This window comes from Echinops telfairi, unplaced genomic scaffold, assembly GCF_000313985.2.
Source record: "Echinops telfairi isolate 266 unplaced genomic scaffold, ASM31398v2 ScPeMD7_7480;HRSCAF=8518, whole genome shotgun sequence".
Taxonomy (NCBI): Eukaryota; Metazoa; Chordata; class Mammalia; order Afrosoricida; family Tenrecidae; genus Echinops; species Echinops telfairi.
Window position 1 is genome coordinate 5,014 of NW_022111384.1, and position 14,584 is coordinate 19,597.

The following is a 14,584-nucleotide window of genomic DNA, read 5'->3' on the forward strand; positions in this document are numbered from 1 at the left end:
ACCAGGGTGCAGCTGCCTTAGCCAATTCCCTGCTTCAGCTGTCAAGGCTCACTTCCTGCAAGACATCCCTGAGAAGCCACATGGACCTACCCTGATGCAGCCCTGGGTGCTGGAGAAGGCGCGTGGAGACCCCTGCCAGTGCTGAAATGCTTATGGCTTTCCTCCTGCAGTCGGTGTCTGCATGTGCTTTGTGAGATTGAGAAGGACTTTATAGATTGGTGTCCGACATATGGGCTAAGGTTGGACTTCTGGGCTTTCACAGAACTGGGTTGGAATGCTTTCTTAATGTACACTTACCCTTTATATAAAACTCTCTCTTATATGCATATGCATTTCTGTGGATTTGTTTCTCTAGTCTCCCCAGACTAACACAGTGACCGTGGGTATCTGGCGGTTACCTAAATGCGGGTGGGGTCTAAATTGTGACTGGTGGTCACCTGGATCTAGGAGGAGGGGAAGGGACATGGGAATCAGTTACTTTTTGTTTGTATTGGTTACAGAGAGGATATAATCATTTTATAACGTAAAACAAAATCGAGATTTAGTAAAACGATTCCTACATCCTGCCTGCTTTCAAAATGGACTTCAGGTACTTTACAGTTGATGTGCATACAAACACAGATCTTTTAGGCGGATGCCCAGGTGGCCGGCAGTATTCCAGGTGCTTTCTACTAATGCAGTTTCAGTCGTTACAATGGCCTTGCACAGCACTGTGCCCATTTGCAAGATGAGAGCACTCAGCTCTAAGTGGCCGGCTGGAGAGTTTGAGCCTAGTATCCGTACTCTGTACTGCCTCGTGGTTAAATTACAAATAAAGGGGAAAGCCAGAAAATAGAAAGGCAATAGGGGAAATGATCATAAGAAACCATAAGGACAAATTCAGTTTTAAGTATCCTGGCAGCCAAGCCAACTGGAACTAACAGATGATGCAGCTTTTCATAGCTCAGAGTAAAGATACAAGCTTTTGTGGCTGTTGTGTTTCTTGGCTTGTAAGGGAGACATTGGTTTCTAGAGGGAATGTTTTACAGGGATCAACATCTAACAGATAGAAAGGGCATAGGTCTTCAACAGTGGTTCAGCAGAGTACTGACAACCATTCATCCTGGTGCCAGCCTCTAGAGGCTTCCTCTGATACCTGCTGCCACCTTAGTGGCTGGTCCCAAAGTCCCTTTTCTGCAGGCTCTTAACACAGCCTTTCCATGTGTGGCAGTCACATAAATCTACTGTCAACTTTAGGAAAAGGTAGAGTCTAGCCTGTCAATCAGGTCATTGCCAATGAGGCCTCTGTGTGGCTTCTCCTGAGGATTCTGGGAACTCCTGTCTTCCTCCCTGGAGGCAAGGTGAGACACTCTCTCCCTGTGAGACATTCCTGTTGGCAAGCCACAGGGAGCTATATTGATGGAGCCAAAACCCTGGAGCTGGAGGAACCACATGGAGAGCCATGTCAATACTGAGATGCTTCCACCACCACTGGATCCACAATACTTTCCACCCACTAGCCCGTGATCTTCCTGAATTTGGTTTCATTGCATGTGTTTCGTGAGTCTGAAGAGGAATTTATAGATTGGTATGGGACATATGGGCTAATATCGGACTTATGGACTTGATCTGGACTGGGCTGGGATGTTTTCTTAATATGCAATTACCCTTTACATAAAGCTCTTTCTTATACACATATGAGTGTCTATGAATGTGTTTCTCTAGTCAAACATGCCTCCACTACCATTTCTCATACCAACCATCTCTCCCACAGCACTGTGCTGCTCCATTTCAATGGCCACACAGAACTCAGACTAATACAACAGACTTCTAATAATTGCACCTCTATGCTTTTAAATTTTCCTATATTCTACATTAGACTGTAGGCAACCTTCCACCATGTGGAGGAGGTCAGATGCTCTCCCATGCCTTTTTTACAGAAAGGGAAAGGAATTCAATAGAAAAAGTCAGACAGTGGGGCTGAGTTGGTAGCTACCTCTGTGATGTTCATAACAGCTTGATCCAAAGTCAATAACTTTAACAGAGACTTGACCCTTTTGGTATAGCACTATATTCTCCTAGAGAGAAGAAGACAGACAGAGGTTGGGCTTTGATAATGTTCCAGCCATGGACTCTCTACTTGCCCAAATACTCCCCATCCTCCAAGACCTAATTCATTCAAAATGCTACCACTCCCCGGTGACCTCTTTCCACATTTTCTCCAAATCCCATTGTCCTCCCAAATTACCAAAACAATTTGAAGCTTGGTTGGCAGTTTGGTTTGCATTCCAGTGTACTGTGCTCTTCTTGTTTGGGCCCAGTGTTCATTGCTTTGTAGTGTGTCTTTTCCATAGAGTTTTGTCTCTTTTCCTATGCAGATTACAATTCCTACAACAATGGGGCTTAGATCTTCCTTGACACCTGGTTCTATGAAATGGCACTGAATAAACATTTTTAACATGCCCCTACTGACATATTGCATGAGAGTAGACAGCAAACTCGTAAAATCACCATTTGGTTGGCGTGTCTGATTCCTATGGTGACGTGGGGGAGATCGGAGCACATCCAGCAGGTAGAATCTGGGGAGCCAGATGTTGCAGGAGAGCCCCGAGTGAGAAGGCAGAGCTCCACGTTCACGGCGCAAGAGTCTGAGTGGTGCCGCAGCTGGAAAGATAAAGTCCTGGTTGTGTTTTCGAGTCTCACTGTCAGCTGGCTTGATGGTGTGACCACTGACAGAGCACCCTAACCGCCGAGAGATGACATAACAAGCCCGGGCCGACGCCTCCGTGACCACAAACCGAGAGAGTCCCGATTGATTTCCTAAGGCCTTCTGCAAAGAATACTTGAGTTAGCTGAAGGAGGGTGGTCAGTGAAAGTCTTAAAAAGGTGGCTTTCTTTTTTTCTTAGTCATTCTATTGGGGACTCTAACAGCTCTTATCACAATCCATCCATCCATCCATTGTGTTAAGCACCTGGGTACATATGTTGCCCATCATCATTTTCAAAACATTTTCTTTCTACTTGAGCCCTTGGTATGAGCTCATTTTCCCTCCCCCACCCTCCCTCCCTCATGAACCCTTGATAATATATAAATTACTTTTTTTCCATGTTTTTTACCAACCACTGTCTCCCTTCACCCACTTTTCTGTTGTCCGTCCCCCCTGGGAAGGGGTTATATGTCAATCATTGTGATCGGTTCCCCATTTTTCCTCCCACCTTCCCCTTTCCCTCCTGGTATTGCTAGTCTCATTATTTGTCCTGAGGGGGGGAAAAAGAGGCTTTCAAAGAACAAGAATTTCTGGTGTGCTTCTCATTCTGCCAGGAGAGGCTCTTTAACTAGCTGTTGCTGGGCTTCCCAACATCCTGGCAGACATAGCTGTGCCGAGAGGGTGGAAGCATCAGGCCACCACAGCTCCTCACTCCCAACCATAAGTCCATCACTATGATCGTGTGACTCTTGAGTCCAAACACTATTAGGTTGCATGACTTCCCATGCAGACATCGTCAGATGGGCAAACATAGTCCAGTCGGTTTGATCGCCGTTGCTCAAGGCAAGCTCTTGCTGCCCAGTGTCTTGGGAATGTGTTTGCCGCAAGGGGATCAGCACCGGATCCAGGCTATTGAGGTCTTTCGAGTTGCAACATTCAGGATTAAGAATTTGGATGTGGAGCTTGGATTAGTACACAGGCCCAAGAGAAAGCCCCCCTTCTTAATGATCTTTGTTGTAAAAATATCCCAAATGCATTCCGTGAATTTTTCTGAAACTTTTTACAAAAACAATGTGGAGGTTGGGTAGAAGAGAGTGAATAAAATTTCAGAATCATTGCTATCTCTGAGCGTCAGGACACCCCTGTATTTTCTGCCACGCATTTGCAATCATTAACGTGCTTAATACGCATGGGTTTATTTGCCTGCCTTACCACGACTAGGTATTACGTTTAAAGAAAAACAAAAACAAAAACTTGCTCAAAACTCATTGGCATTGAGTCAATTCCAGCTCAGTGTCCCAGTAGGACAGAACAGAACCATTCCAGTGCGTTTCTGAAATTGTAAATCTTTATGGAGTAGAGAGTCTCATCTTTCTCCCTCCAAGTGGCTTCTAACTGCTGACCTTGTGATTAGCACGCTGTACTATGGCACCAAGACTCCGAGGTATTATGTTGGGCCCAGGAAAATGCAATAGTGAGAAAGTTATTGTGCCTGACCTTGAGAGGAGCTAACATTCCAGTGGGCGTTATCTGCCTCGTCTACACCACGGCGCGCCCAACCTCCCCCCCCCACACACACTATTGTGTCCTGGTCTTCATAGCACCTTACAAAGCATCTGAAGATGATTCATTTTTCTCTTATCCTGAAAATCCTGGCCATGAGGGCTCCCCAAGTGACGCCTGGGGGCTGGAATGGGGTTAGCGGTCCCTGAGGGTGGGGACTCATCCTTGTGGTAGGACCAAGGGTAGGCTCACCGGCTTAAGGTCACAGTGAATGATTTTCTCCACATAAAGCATTTGTAAGCACTTCAAAACAGCGAGGGTGAAGCGTCGGACTATCGACAGACTGAAGCCTTGGAAACTGTTGTTCTTCATCAGCTCATACAAGTTGATTCTGACAGACAGAGAGAGGTGCATCAGTATTAAAAAAAAACCAAAAGTATAATGCCGGATTTGAACCTACAGATAATCCCATACCATCCTGGTTCCCTCTAGTCCAGTGGTTCTCAACCTTCCTAGTGCCGCGACCCTTTCATACAATTCCTCATGTTGTGGCGACCCCCAACCATAAAAGTATTTTTGATGCTACTTCATCCTTGCCATCTTGCTACTGTTATGAATTGGGTGACCCCTGTGAAAGGGTCGTTTGACCCCCAAAGGGGTCACGGACCCACAGGGTGAGAACTGCTCCTCTAGTAGGAGTCCCGCCTGAGCCCAGGAGGCAGGGCTCTCGTGTCCAATAAACTCAACATTCCCTCTAATTCAGGGTGGATTCAAGGTGCAGCTCAGCAGTGCTAGCCTCTCGGAGTCCTCTCATTTCTCACGTGAACATAGCATGTGATTACGTTCTCAGGGATATGGATGTTACGAGGTTGGACCAAACTTCTAAACACTGTTCATAGTATGTCAGCCCCTCTGGAGGAATCCAAGAAACCTACAAGATACTAAAGCAAGCAGTCAGTCACACCTAAACCTAAAAGGTAGGCAGGTGGGAGGATGTCGTTGGGTCCACTCTGGTTCATGGCAACCTTATGTACGACAGAACACAATGTTCCTCAGTCTCGCACCACCTCACCATTGTCAGCAGGGCTGAGTCTAGATGGGTGGCGGTGAGGCCAATCTCTGTCACTGTGGGTCTCCGCTCGCCCTTGCTGCCACTCTACTTACCAAACAGGAAGAGTTGTCTGAAAGAGTTCAGATTGCTAACAGCAACTGGAGAGGGGGCAGATGGGGGCTTAGGGACAATAAGAGAGAACCCCAGCCCTGTCTGAAGCAAACTTGACCGGCTGGTCCCAACGAATGGTCACCTTGCAGGAATCGAGGTTTACTCTTGCCAGAGAGCGCTAGGGACTATGCTCTACTACATGAAATCCACTAATTCACAAACATGGAAAGTCACACGTAGCGTTTTATAATGCTATATGAAATCCACTAATTCACAAACATGGAAAGTCACACGAAGCGTTTTATGATGCTGCGTGAGCCGAGCAGAAGCAGGGCCCTGGGCTGCCAGTTTGTTGCCTCTGTGAAAACCGTCTGATGAAGCAACTTTGCATCAACCTCCTGGTCTCTCCTGATTTTCCATTTCTAAGCTTTCTCTCTCTGTGTGGTGCCTAGAAGGCCATTCATACTTTCAGGGTACCATGGGGATGTGAGGAACTTGGCTCTGGCCCCATTCTGACCGGCTATGTGACCCTAGGTACTGCCCCCACCCCCACCCCCACCTCTGGGTATTGGACTCTCCCTCCATGCAATTCAGGGAGAACATCTCAATTGAAGACCTACATCTGCTTCTCTTGACCTCCCAGAGCTCTTTTAAGCACAATGGCATCCTAATTGTACTCCATGAGTGATGGCCAAGAATGGCAGCCTGTGTTGTCTGCTCTGCTATAGAGCAGGGAATCCACCCATGTGCCATCTTTTATAATCGTCAGAGATGCTGAGAAGAGGCTAAACTCTGTCTCAAATTTAGCCAGCTCCTAGATCTCATCGTTCATAGTGATATCATGGGAGCACAGAGTTACCAGCCCAGTGAATCCAATCACACTGGACTTCTGAGAGCTGACCCTGGGCTTTCTCTTTGGCTAAATGCATGCTGGGTTTCTGGCTTTATTTAAGTCACATTGGATGGTCTTCTCAGAGGGAAACATAATCAAACCAGCATACTTTCCCAGTCCCTTTCCATTCTAATATCCTGCCAGCTGATGCCAATCTATTTAAGTCAGATTCTGATCTCGTACCAAAATATCTTCCCCGGTTCTTGTCTGCCTAAAATCAAAGCCTTTCGTATGCTCGGCAGCCAGCTGCCTGCACTCTTGGGTGCCGACCTCTGCACCCTGGGACTGAGAAGCCAGTGAATGCGGGCTACGGGAGCAAATACAAGTCCTTTTCAACCTATTTCAGTTTAGATATCGAGGTCGGAGCCTTGTTTTGGGTGTGTCCCTCAATGCAGTGCCTAGCACCTGTGCAGTAGATCATGGACATGCTGGCAGGTGATAGGCATGATTGAGGATGAGGAGAGGTGGGGAGAAACGGGCAGCTTTGGAACCCTGACATCATGCTCTTGGGCCTCCTAGGGAACTAAGTGGCTGTTGAGTTCACCCTCGTCCTTAAATGTTCACATTCAGAAAAATCTAGAGTTCTGATTTCAAACTTTCTCTTCAGTCACTTAGGCCCCCCTTTCAAATGCAGTTTTTTTTCCCCCAAAAAGGAAGCCGCTAACCCCAGGAGTTCAAAGGTGATGCAGAGGTGATTGCGAAAGTAGAAGAAGTCCTTCATGTGCACCACGTTGCAGGCGTTGTCGTTGTCCTTCCTTCTGAGGGCTTCCAGGATCGTCAGCTCCGTCAGGGCCTGGTGGTGAAATCTGAGGTGATCGACAGGGCAGGGAGTGAGGAACGGGGAGAGGAAACACAGGTGTCGTGCCATGCTACATCAGTCAGGCTACCTCCTAAGCCCCCGACCCCCGACCCCAACAAGAAAACCTCGGTGCCTTTGCCTCTTTTTCCCCATCTTGGAGTCAGACAGACAGAGAAACAGGAAAAGGAAGAGCAGAGAAGAAGGCAGAGAGAGGGAGTTGGCACTTTGAAGGGGAAAGAAGTTCCTCTAGCCCCTCCTCCCCTACGGCCTATACCATCTGCCAAAGCCATACCTCTTCTTGTTCCTAATGATTTTCAAGGCCACCAGCTCATTGTTTTTGTGATCCAAGCACTTGGCCACCTGTCCAAAGGACCCTTTCCCGATCATCTCCAGAACTTCGTAACGGTAGCCAATGTGGTCACGCAGGACCTGCAGAAGCCAGGTCGAAGATGAGGAGCAGAGCTGTGGTGGGTACCCAGTTGCCACTTGGAGACATCCGGATGCGCCCCAGCTTATGGCTGACTCCTGGTTGAAACTTTCTGCATTTGTGCTACCCCCACCCTCATCTCAACACTATCATTATGATTAAATTGGTACCCCGACGCCAGCCTCCTCTCTCGCATCTCAGATATCGTACCAGGGAACGTCCCATAGACTCTGCCCCATCTTAAACAAAGCAAAGAACCGTGGATGGTCAGGTTCATATCCCCAGCCTGCCACCTGCATGCATTGGAACCTGTAAAGTGGAGGCGTGGAACAAGATGGCCCTTCTACTTTGGGCATTCCGTAATTCTTGAATGGAATTGGTTAGCAACTGTGGTTCTGGGGACGCTGCACTTTCCGACCATGGATGGGTCCTCATCCATCATAGAAAGTTCTCTCCTTTCTAGGCAGAGTTGGTTCACCCTATGAATTATTCAGATTTCATCCTACTCTGGTCTGGCAGTATAGATTTTGACCTTCCTCGTCTAAGAAGAAAATCGTTGTCCAAGAGCAGAAACACCAAATCCCTCCTTGTGCTGGACAACAAGGAAGCGGGTGTTTAGACAAAACCAGCAGACATGTTAGATGAAAGGCTTACTGGGTGGTCTCCGGGAAGCCGGTTGCCCGTTCCAAGACGTGGAGCTCTCATCTGTCAATGAGGGATGTGGACGAGCTCAGCCCTACGGCCTCTAAATCCTAGAGTTATACTCACAAATTTGGGAGCGGTAAAGGACAGGCGTTGGTGCACAAGCGCTCAGGACGTGTTTGTGGCTGTGCGGTAGGGGTCTGTGAGCACAGGAGGAATCGTGTCTGTGAATATGCACGGGTACAGCTTTACTGATTTCCTGAAACAGGTTCATCTCCGAGTGCAGGTCTGTCAGGAGAGTGCATCGGGAAAGGACGCAGAACAGGCGCACCTGTTTGTGTGCTTCCCCAGCATCTGTGCAGACCCTCTCCCAGTAATTACTTACTCACATGCCAACTCAGCAGTGATGGTGAGACACAGAGTGTAGGGGCCCTGTCTCATTCATTTTTGATTGTTGTGGTGAGATGCCATTAAGTCAGTGCCAACTCACGGCAACCCTCTGTAGAGCAGAAGAGAACAGTGCCCGGCCCTGTGCCAACCTCCCAATGGTTATGTTTGAGCCCATTCTTGTGTCAGTCTGTCTCGTTGAAGGTCTTCCTCTTTGTTTGTTGCTGGCCTTCTACTTTACCAAGCATGATGGTCCTTCGCCAGGGACTGGTCTCTCCTAATAACATGTCCAAAGTCCACGCGACAATGTCTCCTCCTCCTCAATCCTAAGGAACATTCCGACGGTACTTCTTCTAAAGACAGGCGTGCTTGTTCTTCTGAGAGTCTATGGGATTTTCAATATTCTTTGCCAGAACCACAATTCAAACGATTCTCCTTCAGTCTTCCTTTATTCCATGTCTATTTTTGATAATTCCCTTTGCATTTCCCAAGTCTAGCAGATGCCCAAGCACCTATTAGGTGTTCAACAAATAGAGACTGAATGAACAACTGCTGAGAGAATCAATGTGAGAACGCAGAATGAATGGGTCGCTTGTCTATGTGTATTGAGCATTTATCTGTATGTGCATTGGAATGTGATAATTAGGAAGACACTCCCTGCCCCTAGCGACCGAGAGCACACATTTTTCTCCAGTACCCACAAAAACACAACACTTTAAGATTTTTGAGCCTGGGAGATTGAGTCCCAGGGAATTATGCTGACACCCTAGGGAATTTCCCAGAGCATTGAGGCCCAGATGGGGTGGGGTACTGAGGATGCCTGACTGAATTGAAGGAAAAATTTATGTTGAGGATTCTTAACCAAGGACCTATTACAACCCACTCCCCCACCCCCTGCCACAAAATTATGTGCATGTTCAGGGTGCCTTTTCTGAAGCGAGGACTTTTGATCAGATTCCCAAATGGATCCTTGATCTAAAAATGGAGGAGAACCAAGTCTCTCAATGGGGACTGTGTACACACACACACACACACACACACACACACACAATCGAAAGCTTGCACCTCAAAGTGTTGTCTGTAGACCAGCGGCATTTCCATCACTGAGGAAGTCCGCCTTCACCCAGACCTGCTGGATCAGAGCTCGTATGTGCTCAAGAGATTCAGGTGGACAGTGAAGCTGGAGAAACACAGCTCTGAGTGTTAAGACAGTCTTCCTCCTCCAAGAGGCCATTCACTAGCTAGTCTATCTCTTGAGAAATAAAGGCAATTGTAAGGAAGAAGATCAGAGAAAAGGGCAGAGTCAGAAGGAGCGGGCAGTACAAAGGGGCAAGAATCAGACAGCCCCTCCTCTGGGGCCTACGTCATCTGCCAAGCCCTACCCCTTCTTGTTCCTAAGTATTGTCAAGGCCACCCGAAACCCCTGGGGAGGAAACATGGTATAATCAGGAGATCTTCAAACTGGTCCTGGAGAAAAAGGGATACCTGACCCAGACCCTAGAGAAGGACGCCATGCTTGGCAGCGCGTAGGGAAAAGGAAGGCCGTCAAGGAGATGGACTGACTACAATAATGGGCTCCAGTGGCAACAGTTGCGAGGCTGGTGCAGGACCGGGTCGTGTTTAGTTCTGCTGTTCATGACAAGGTTTCGGATGAGCCAGGACGGGCTCGGAATCGCCAAACAACAAAGGAGCATCACCGTCCACATTTCTCTTTCAGGCTGGGAGGAGGCACGATCCTGGGAATCCCTGGAGGTGCAGCCAGAGGGCAAGAGGATGAATCTTGGGGAGTCAGCCTGGAAAGCTGAAACTAGCCAAGAGACTGCTGTGAGAGAACACAGACACACGTTTCATATGTGGGAAGGTAACGTGTACGAAACAGAGAAGATTCCATACATGGATCTGTTGCGAGGAGCCACAAAAGGAGTGGGAGGGAGGTGCATCGGATTCCACAGTCCGAGGCTGTGTGGAAGGCGAGCCCGTGAGAGGTCGCCCAGACTGCCAGTGCTCTCGGGGAGACACCGCGGTCCAGCGCAGATTACTGCGCACCTGAAGTGCGTGCTCCGCTGTGAACACTGTGTGCTTCCGAGTCAGGAGCGGCTCAAGGGCAGCGAGCTATCGAGAGGACTTTTAGCCCCGATACCTCAGCACCACATGCTGCAAAGTGCTCCTCACTTGGTTTTCCTTTTGAGATGATCTCTGGTCCCCAAGTCCCAAGCCTTGGGTGGCCACCCTGAGCCGCTTCCCCATCACCTTCATGTAGGAGCCGTGCTCGTCATCAAAACATGTCTTGCTGAATGTCTCTGGGGGCAACTTGAGCTTCTGAGCGTCGAGACCAAGGAACCACAGCTCACTGTAGCCCAGGATTTCACTTTGCTCGTACGGAGACAGCTGGCTCTTAAAAAACTTGAGGGCCTCTGTGGAAAACATGTCGGGTGTCAGAGGGGATTTTCACAGAGCGTAAATGATGACATCCCCTAATTTCTGATGTAGTCAGGCCCTCCTCAACCAGATGGTCCACTAAGGAGCAGGCATGTTGGTCTCATGGGGAAAAAAAATTAACCAGGATAATTATTTAAATCTTTTATGTCATTTCACGAAGTAGGAAGAAAACACAAAGGAATGGTATAATTTTGTCCCCCTCCCCAAATAATTAGGGTTACAGCAGCAGGGGTCAAAAATTCAAGAGTAAACTTCGTATCAACAATAGTATGTAGGGAAGAGGCTATCTACTACAGAGTGGTTCTCAACCTTCCTGATGCCGCGACCCTTTCATATACTTCCTCATGTTGTAGTGGCCCCCAACCATAACATTATTTTCGACGCTACTTCATCACTGTCATTTTGCTACTGCTATGAATCGGGCAACCCCTGTGAAAGGGTCATTCCGCCCCAAAGGAGTCGCGACCCACAGGCTGAGAACCGCTGGACTAAAGTCAGTGTATTCCATGGCTCTAGAAACAGACAGGGTGTCCCGAGAGGATCTGCAAACTCTGATGTCGTCAGGGAATGACTATCGCATCATGGTGACCTCGAAGGCCCGGGAGGTATTGCCATTCGGGGATGCAGCTGAAGCAGGAAGCCTCTCAGACCCTCAAGAAGGCACGCTTGTTCGTTCCCTACTCTGTAGGGGCCCCACCATATCAGGGGTCTGGTGCTTTGGTCGGCCTAAGGGTCCTGAGGTGAGAGCCGCACTTTCAGAGAGAGGACGAATGATATACTTGTTATGGAGTGAATTGTGTGCCCTCCCCCTAAAGTTCTGTTGCGGTGATCCTGTTAGGAAAGAAGGGGGTTCTCTTGTCCTGTCATACTGAATGAAGGGCGAGTCTTGACCCTGATCCTTCCTGAATGATGGCTTATCAAGAGACAACAGTCACAGACACACGGGGGAAGATGCCGGTGACGACGGAGCTCGATGCAACTATACGCAGCAAAGGCGTGCCAATGGTTGCCACCAAGAGTGGTGGCACTAGGGGAGGAACCACAGCAGGAATTTGGATGGCCCAGTCCCTGATTTGACCTTTGGGCTCCAGAACCATGAGAAAACACACAATCCTGTTCCCTAAAACCACTTCCTTACCTTGTGATATCTTTTGTTATGGACGTACTAGGTAACAACGACAACACTGTGTAGCGAGCTCAGAGGAAAGGAACTGGGGTTGAAGGAGGGCTGTTTCATGTAACTAGAGAAACTATTAAAGAGGCGAAGAAGGAACTGCCAAGAGAGCAAAGAAAAAAACAGACCAGATCAAAAAAACTGATCTGTCTTTCTATATGTGAAGGGCAGGCAGGTGTCAGCTGAATATGAACTGTTCTTTACCCTGAGTACAGACCCGGGGCCTACAGGGAATGTGGATGTTATTGTTAGTACCATGAAGTTGATTCCAACCCCTATGGGCCCCGATGACAGGGGAGAACTGCCCCCCAGAGCTGTAATCCTCATAGGAGGAGGTGACCAAGTTGATCTCCCACAGAGCGGGTTCCAGCTGCCAAGCTTCCAGTGAGCGGCAGGCAGGTGCTTAACCACTGGGTCACGGGGCCTCCTTTGAAAGATCGCAAGGAGGCAGATGGCAGCTCTGCACAAGACAGAACTTGCTCAAAATGGAAACTATCGCTTCTCAGGTGGTCACTGAAATTCCTTAAGGGGAGAGACAGCCACAGGGAAAGCAGTGGCAGGGGTCCTCTGAGGTTGACGCTAGAAGCTCTTTTTTGGAAATCGAATTGGCTATGAGCCTATGAACCCCCACCACCCATAGCCACTCCCACCAAATCCAACAACCACGGCCCACCCACCTCACCCCTCACCATACCTGCTGCTGTCAGAGGCACTTTGTGCTTCCGGGGGGGTTTCTCCACTGGCTTGGGTTCTTGAGGCTTAACGTCAGAGTGGAAAAGTTTGTCTGAAGCCTTGGGCTCAGAGGCTGAGAGCTGACTGTAGGTCTGGTTCTCCTGGTGGGGGAAAGAGATTGACAGTGGAGGACCACATAGGATACTTCTTTGGGTTATAAACTATTTTTCTGACCACAAACACCCACACCCAGACAGACCTTCCCCCCACCTATAGAGAAATAGTAATTCTAAAACAATGGACTTGATTCGTCTTTCTCCCAAAGGCAATTCAGAAGATTGCTCCCGTCCCTGGGAGGCCCACATCAATGACAGACTGAGTTGGTAACCCCAGAGACATCTCACTTCTGGCAATGAGGGGAATGGTTTCTTCCTTCAGTTCTTGAGAGAGCCAGTTCCCACCTAGATAAAGTGACGTGTCGAAGGACATAGAAACCTGTATCGATGTGTGCCCCAGGGTAAGTCCAAAAGTATGGCTGCAGAATCATAAACGAGACCAGGTTTTCTGGTCACATAAAGATTATAGCTCTTGGTGACCTTCGAGTCTGGAACTGAACTCAACCCTGGGTAGAATAAACAACCACTTAAGATCTGAAGGGTGGCGTTTTCCCAGTGACAAAGTGCCAAAGATTAGGAGAGAAAGGATGGAAACAGGAAACAGAGAAAGTAGGATAGTCAAGGTGCATTGAGGGGATTGCAGTGGATGAGCTGAAACACACGGGCATGAATTGCTGAATGTAAAAGCGATTGATCCGCGCTGCAAAACTTCACCCAATTCAAAATAAAAAGTTAAAGGAGAAGAAAATATTGCCCAAAACTCATAGGACCTTTGTTAAATGAAAATATCAAAATAAAACAAAGAGGGAAGGAGAGAGAGTGGAACGCATCCTGGCCCACCAAGCTTCAAGGATGGTATTCCTGCTCAGATCAGCCAATGAACATAGAGGACCATGGGGCCAGCCCCACCACGAGACACAATGTCCCTCACTGACCCATAGCGCTACGGGGGACAAAACTGGAGACACAGTGTGGGAATTGTGCCCAATCTGACCCTGCCACACTGGGGCTAAACACTAAGGACATGCAACAGAACAGCAAGGGGAGCAGAGCAATGTAGTCCCCAAGGATTACCAAAAATACTTTGGGGCCAGGGCGTGGAACCCCATCAGACTCGACAGGAAAACACTCCTAAAAGTCATCAAACAGACCTGGAACTATTTATAGGCTTTTCTTTTCTTTTCTATTTTCTGGTCATTATTTGTTTTGTTGTTTTGGTTTTTTGTTTTGTTTTGCTTTGTCTTGTTTTTGTGCTTATTATTGTCTCTGAATGTCTATCTAGATAAGATAGGTGGAATAAACAATCTGGAGGAGAAAACAAGGGGATCGATGGTTCTGGGGGCGACATGGGAGAAGGGGAGGCAGGGGAAAGAATGGGGGTATCAATAAACCCAGGGACAAGGAAACAATAACTGATCTAAAATTGATGGCAAGGAGGGCATAGGAAGCCTGGCAGGGCTTGATCAAAGGCAATATAGCCAAGAGGAATTACTGAAACCCGAATGAAGGCCGAACATGATAGTGGGACAAGAGGAAAATAAAAGGAAATAGAGGAAAGAACTAGGAGGCTAAGGACATTTATAGAGGTCTAAATACAGGCATGTACATATGTAAATATATAACGGTAGGGAAAAAGATCTATGTACATATATTTATAGGTTTTGTATTAAGGCAGCAGATAACC

The 14,584-nt window shown here is 48.0% G+C and overlaps 1 protein-coding gene across 2 annotated transcripts in view; it reads right to left on the reverse strand.

Moving 5' to 3' along the window:
• The window catches only part of LOC101659914 (dual specificity tyrosine-phosphorylation-regulated kinase 4-like), a 21,923-nt gene that overhangs the window by 4,993 nt on the left and 2,346 nt on the right, over positions 1-14,584 (reverse strand). The window contains exons 3-8 of one of the 2 annotated variants that reach the window (XM_004717915.3): positions 12,807-12,945; positions 10,750-10,913; positions 7,336-7,472; positions 6,910-7,050; positions 4,443-4,581; positions 1,976-2,057 (exon numbers count right to left, since the gene is read on the reverse strand). In XM_004717915.3, the coding sequence (XP_004717972.3) occupies positions 1,976-2,057; positions 4,443-4,581; positions 6,910-7,050; positions 7,336-7,472; positions 10,750-10,913; positions 12,807-12,945 (802 nt within the window). The remainder of the gene's footprint in view (positions 1-1,975; positions 2,058-4,442; positions 4,582-6,909; positions 7,051-7,335; positions 7,473-10,749; positions 10,914-12,806; positions 12,946-14,584) is intronic. The other variant, XM_045285869.1, reaches the window with a different exon arrangement.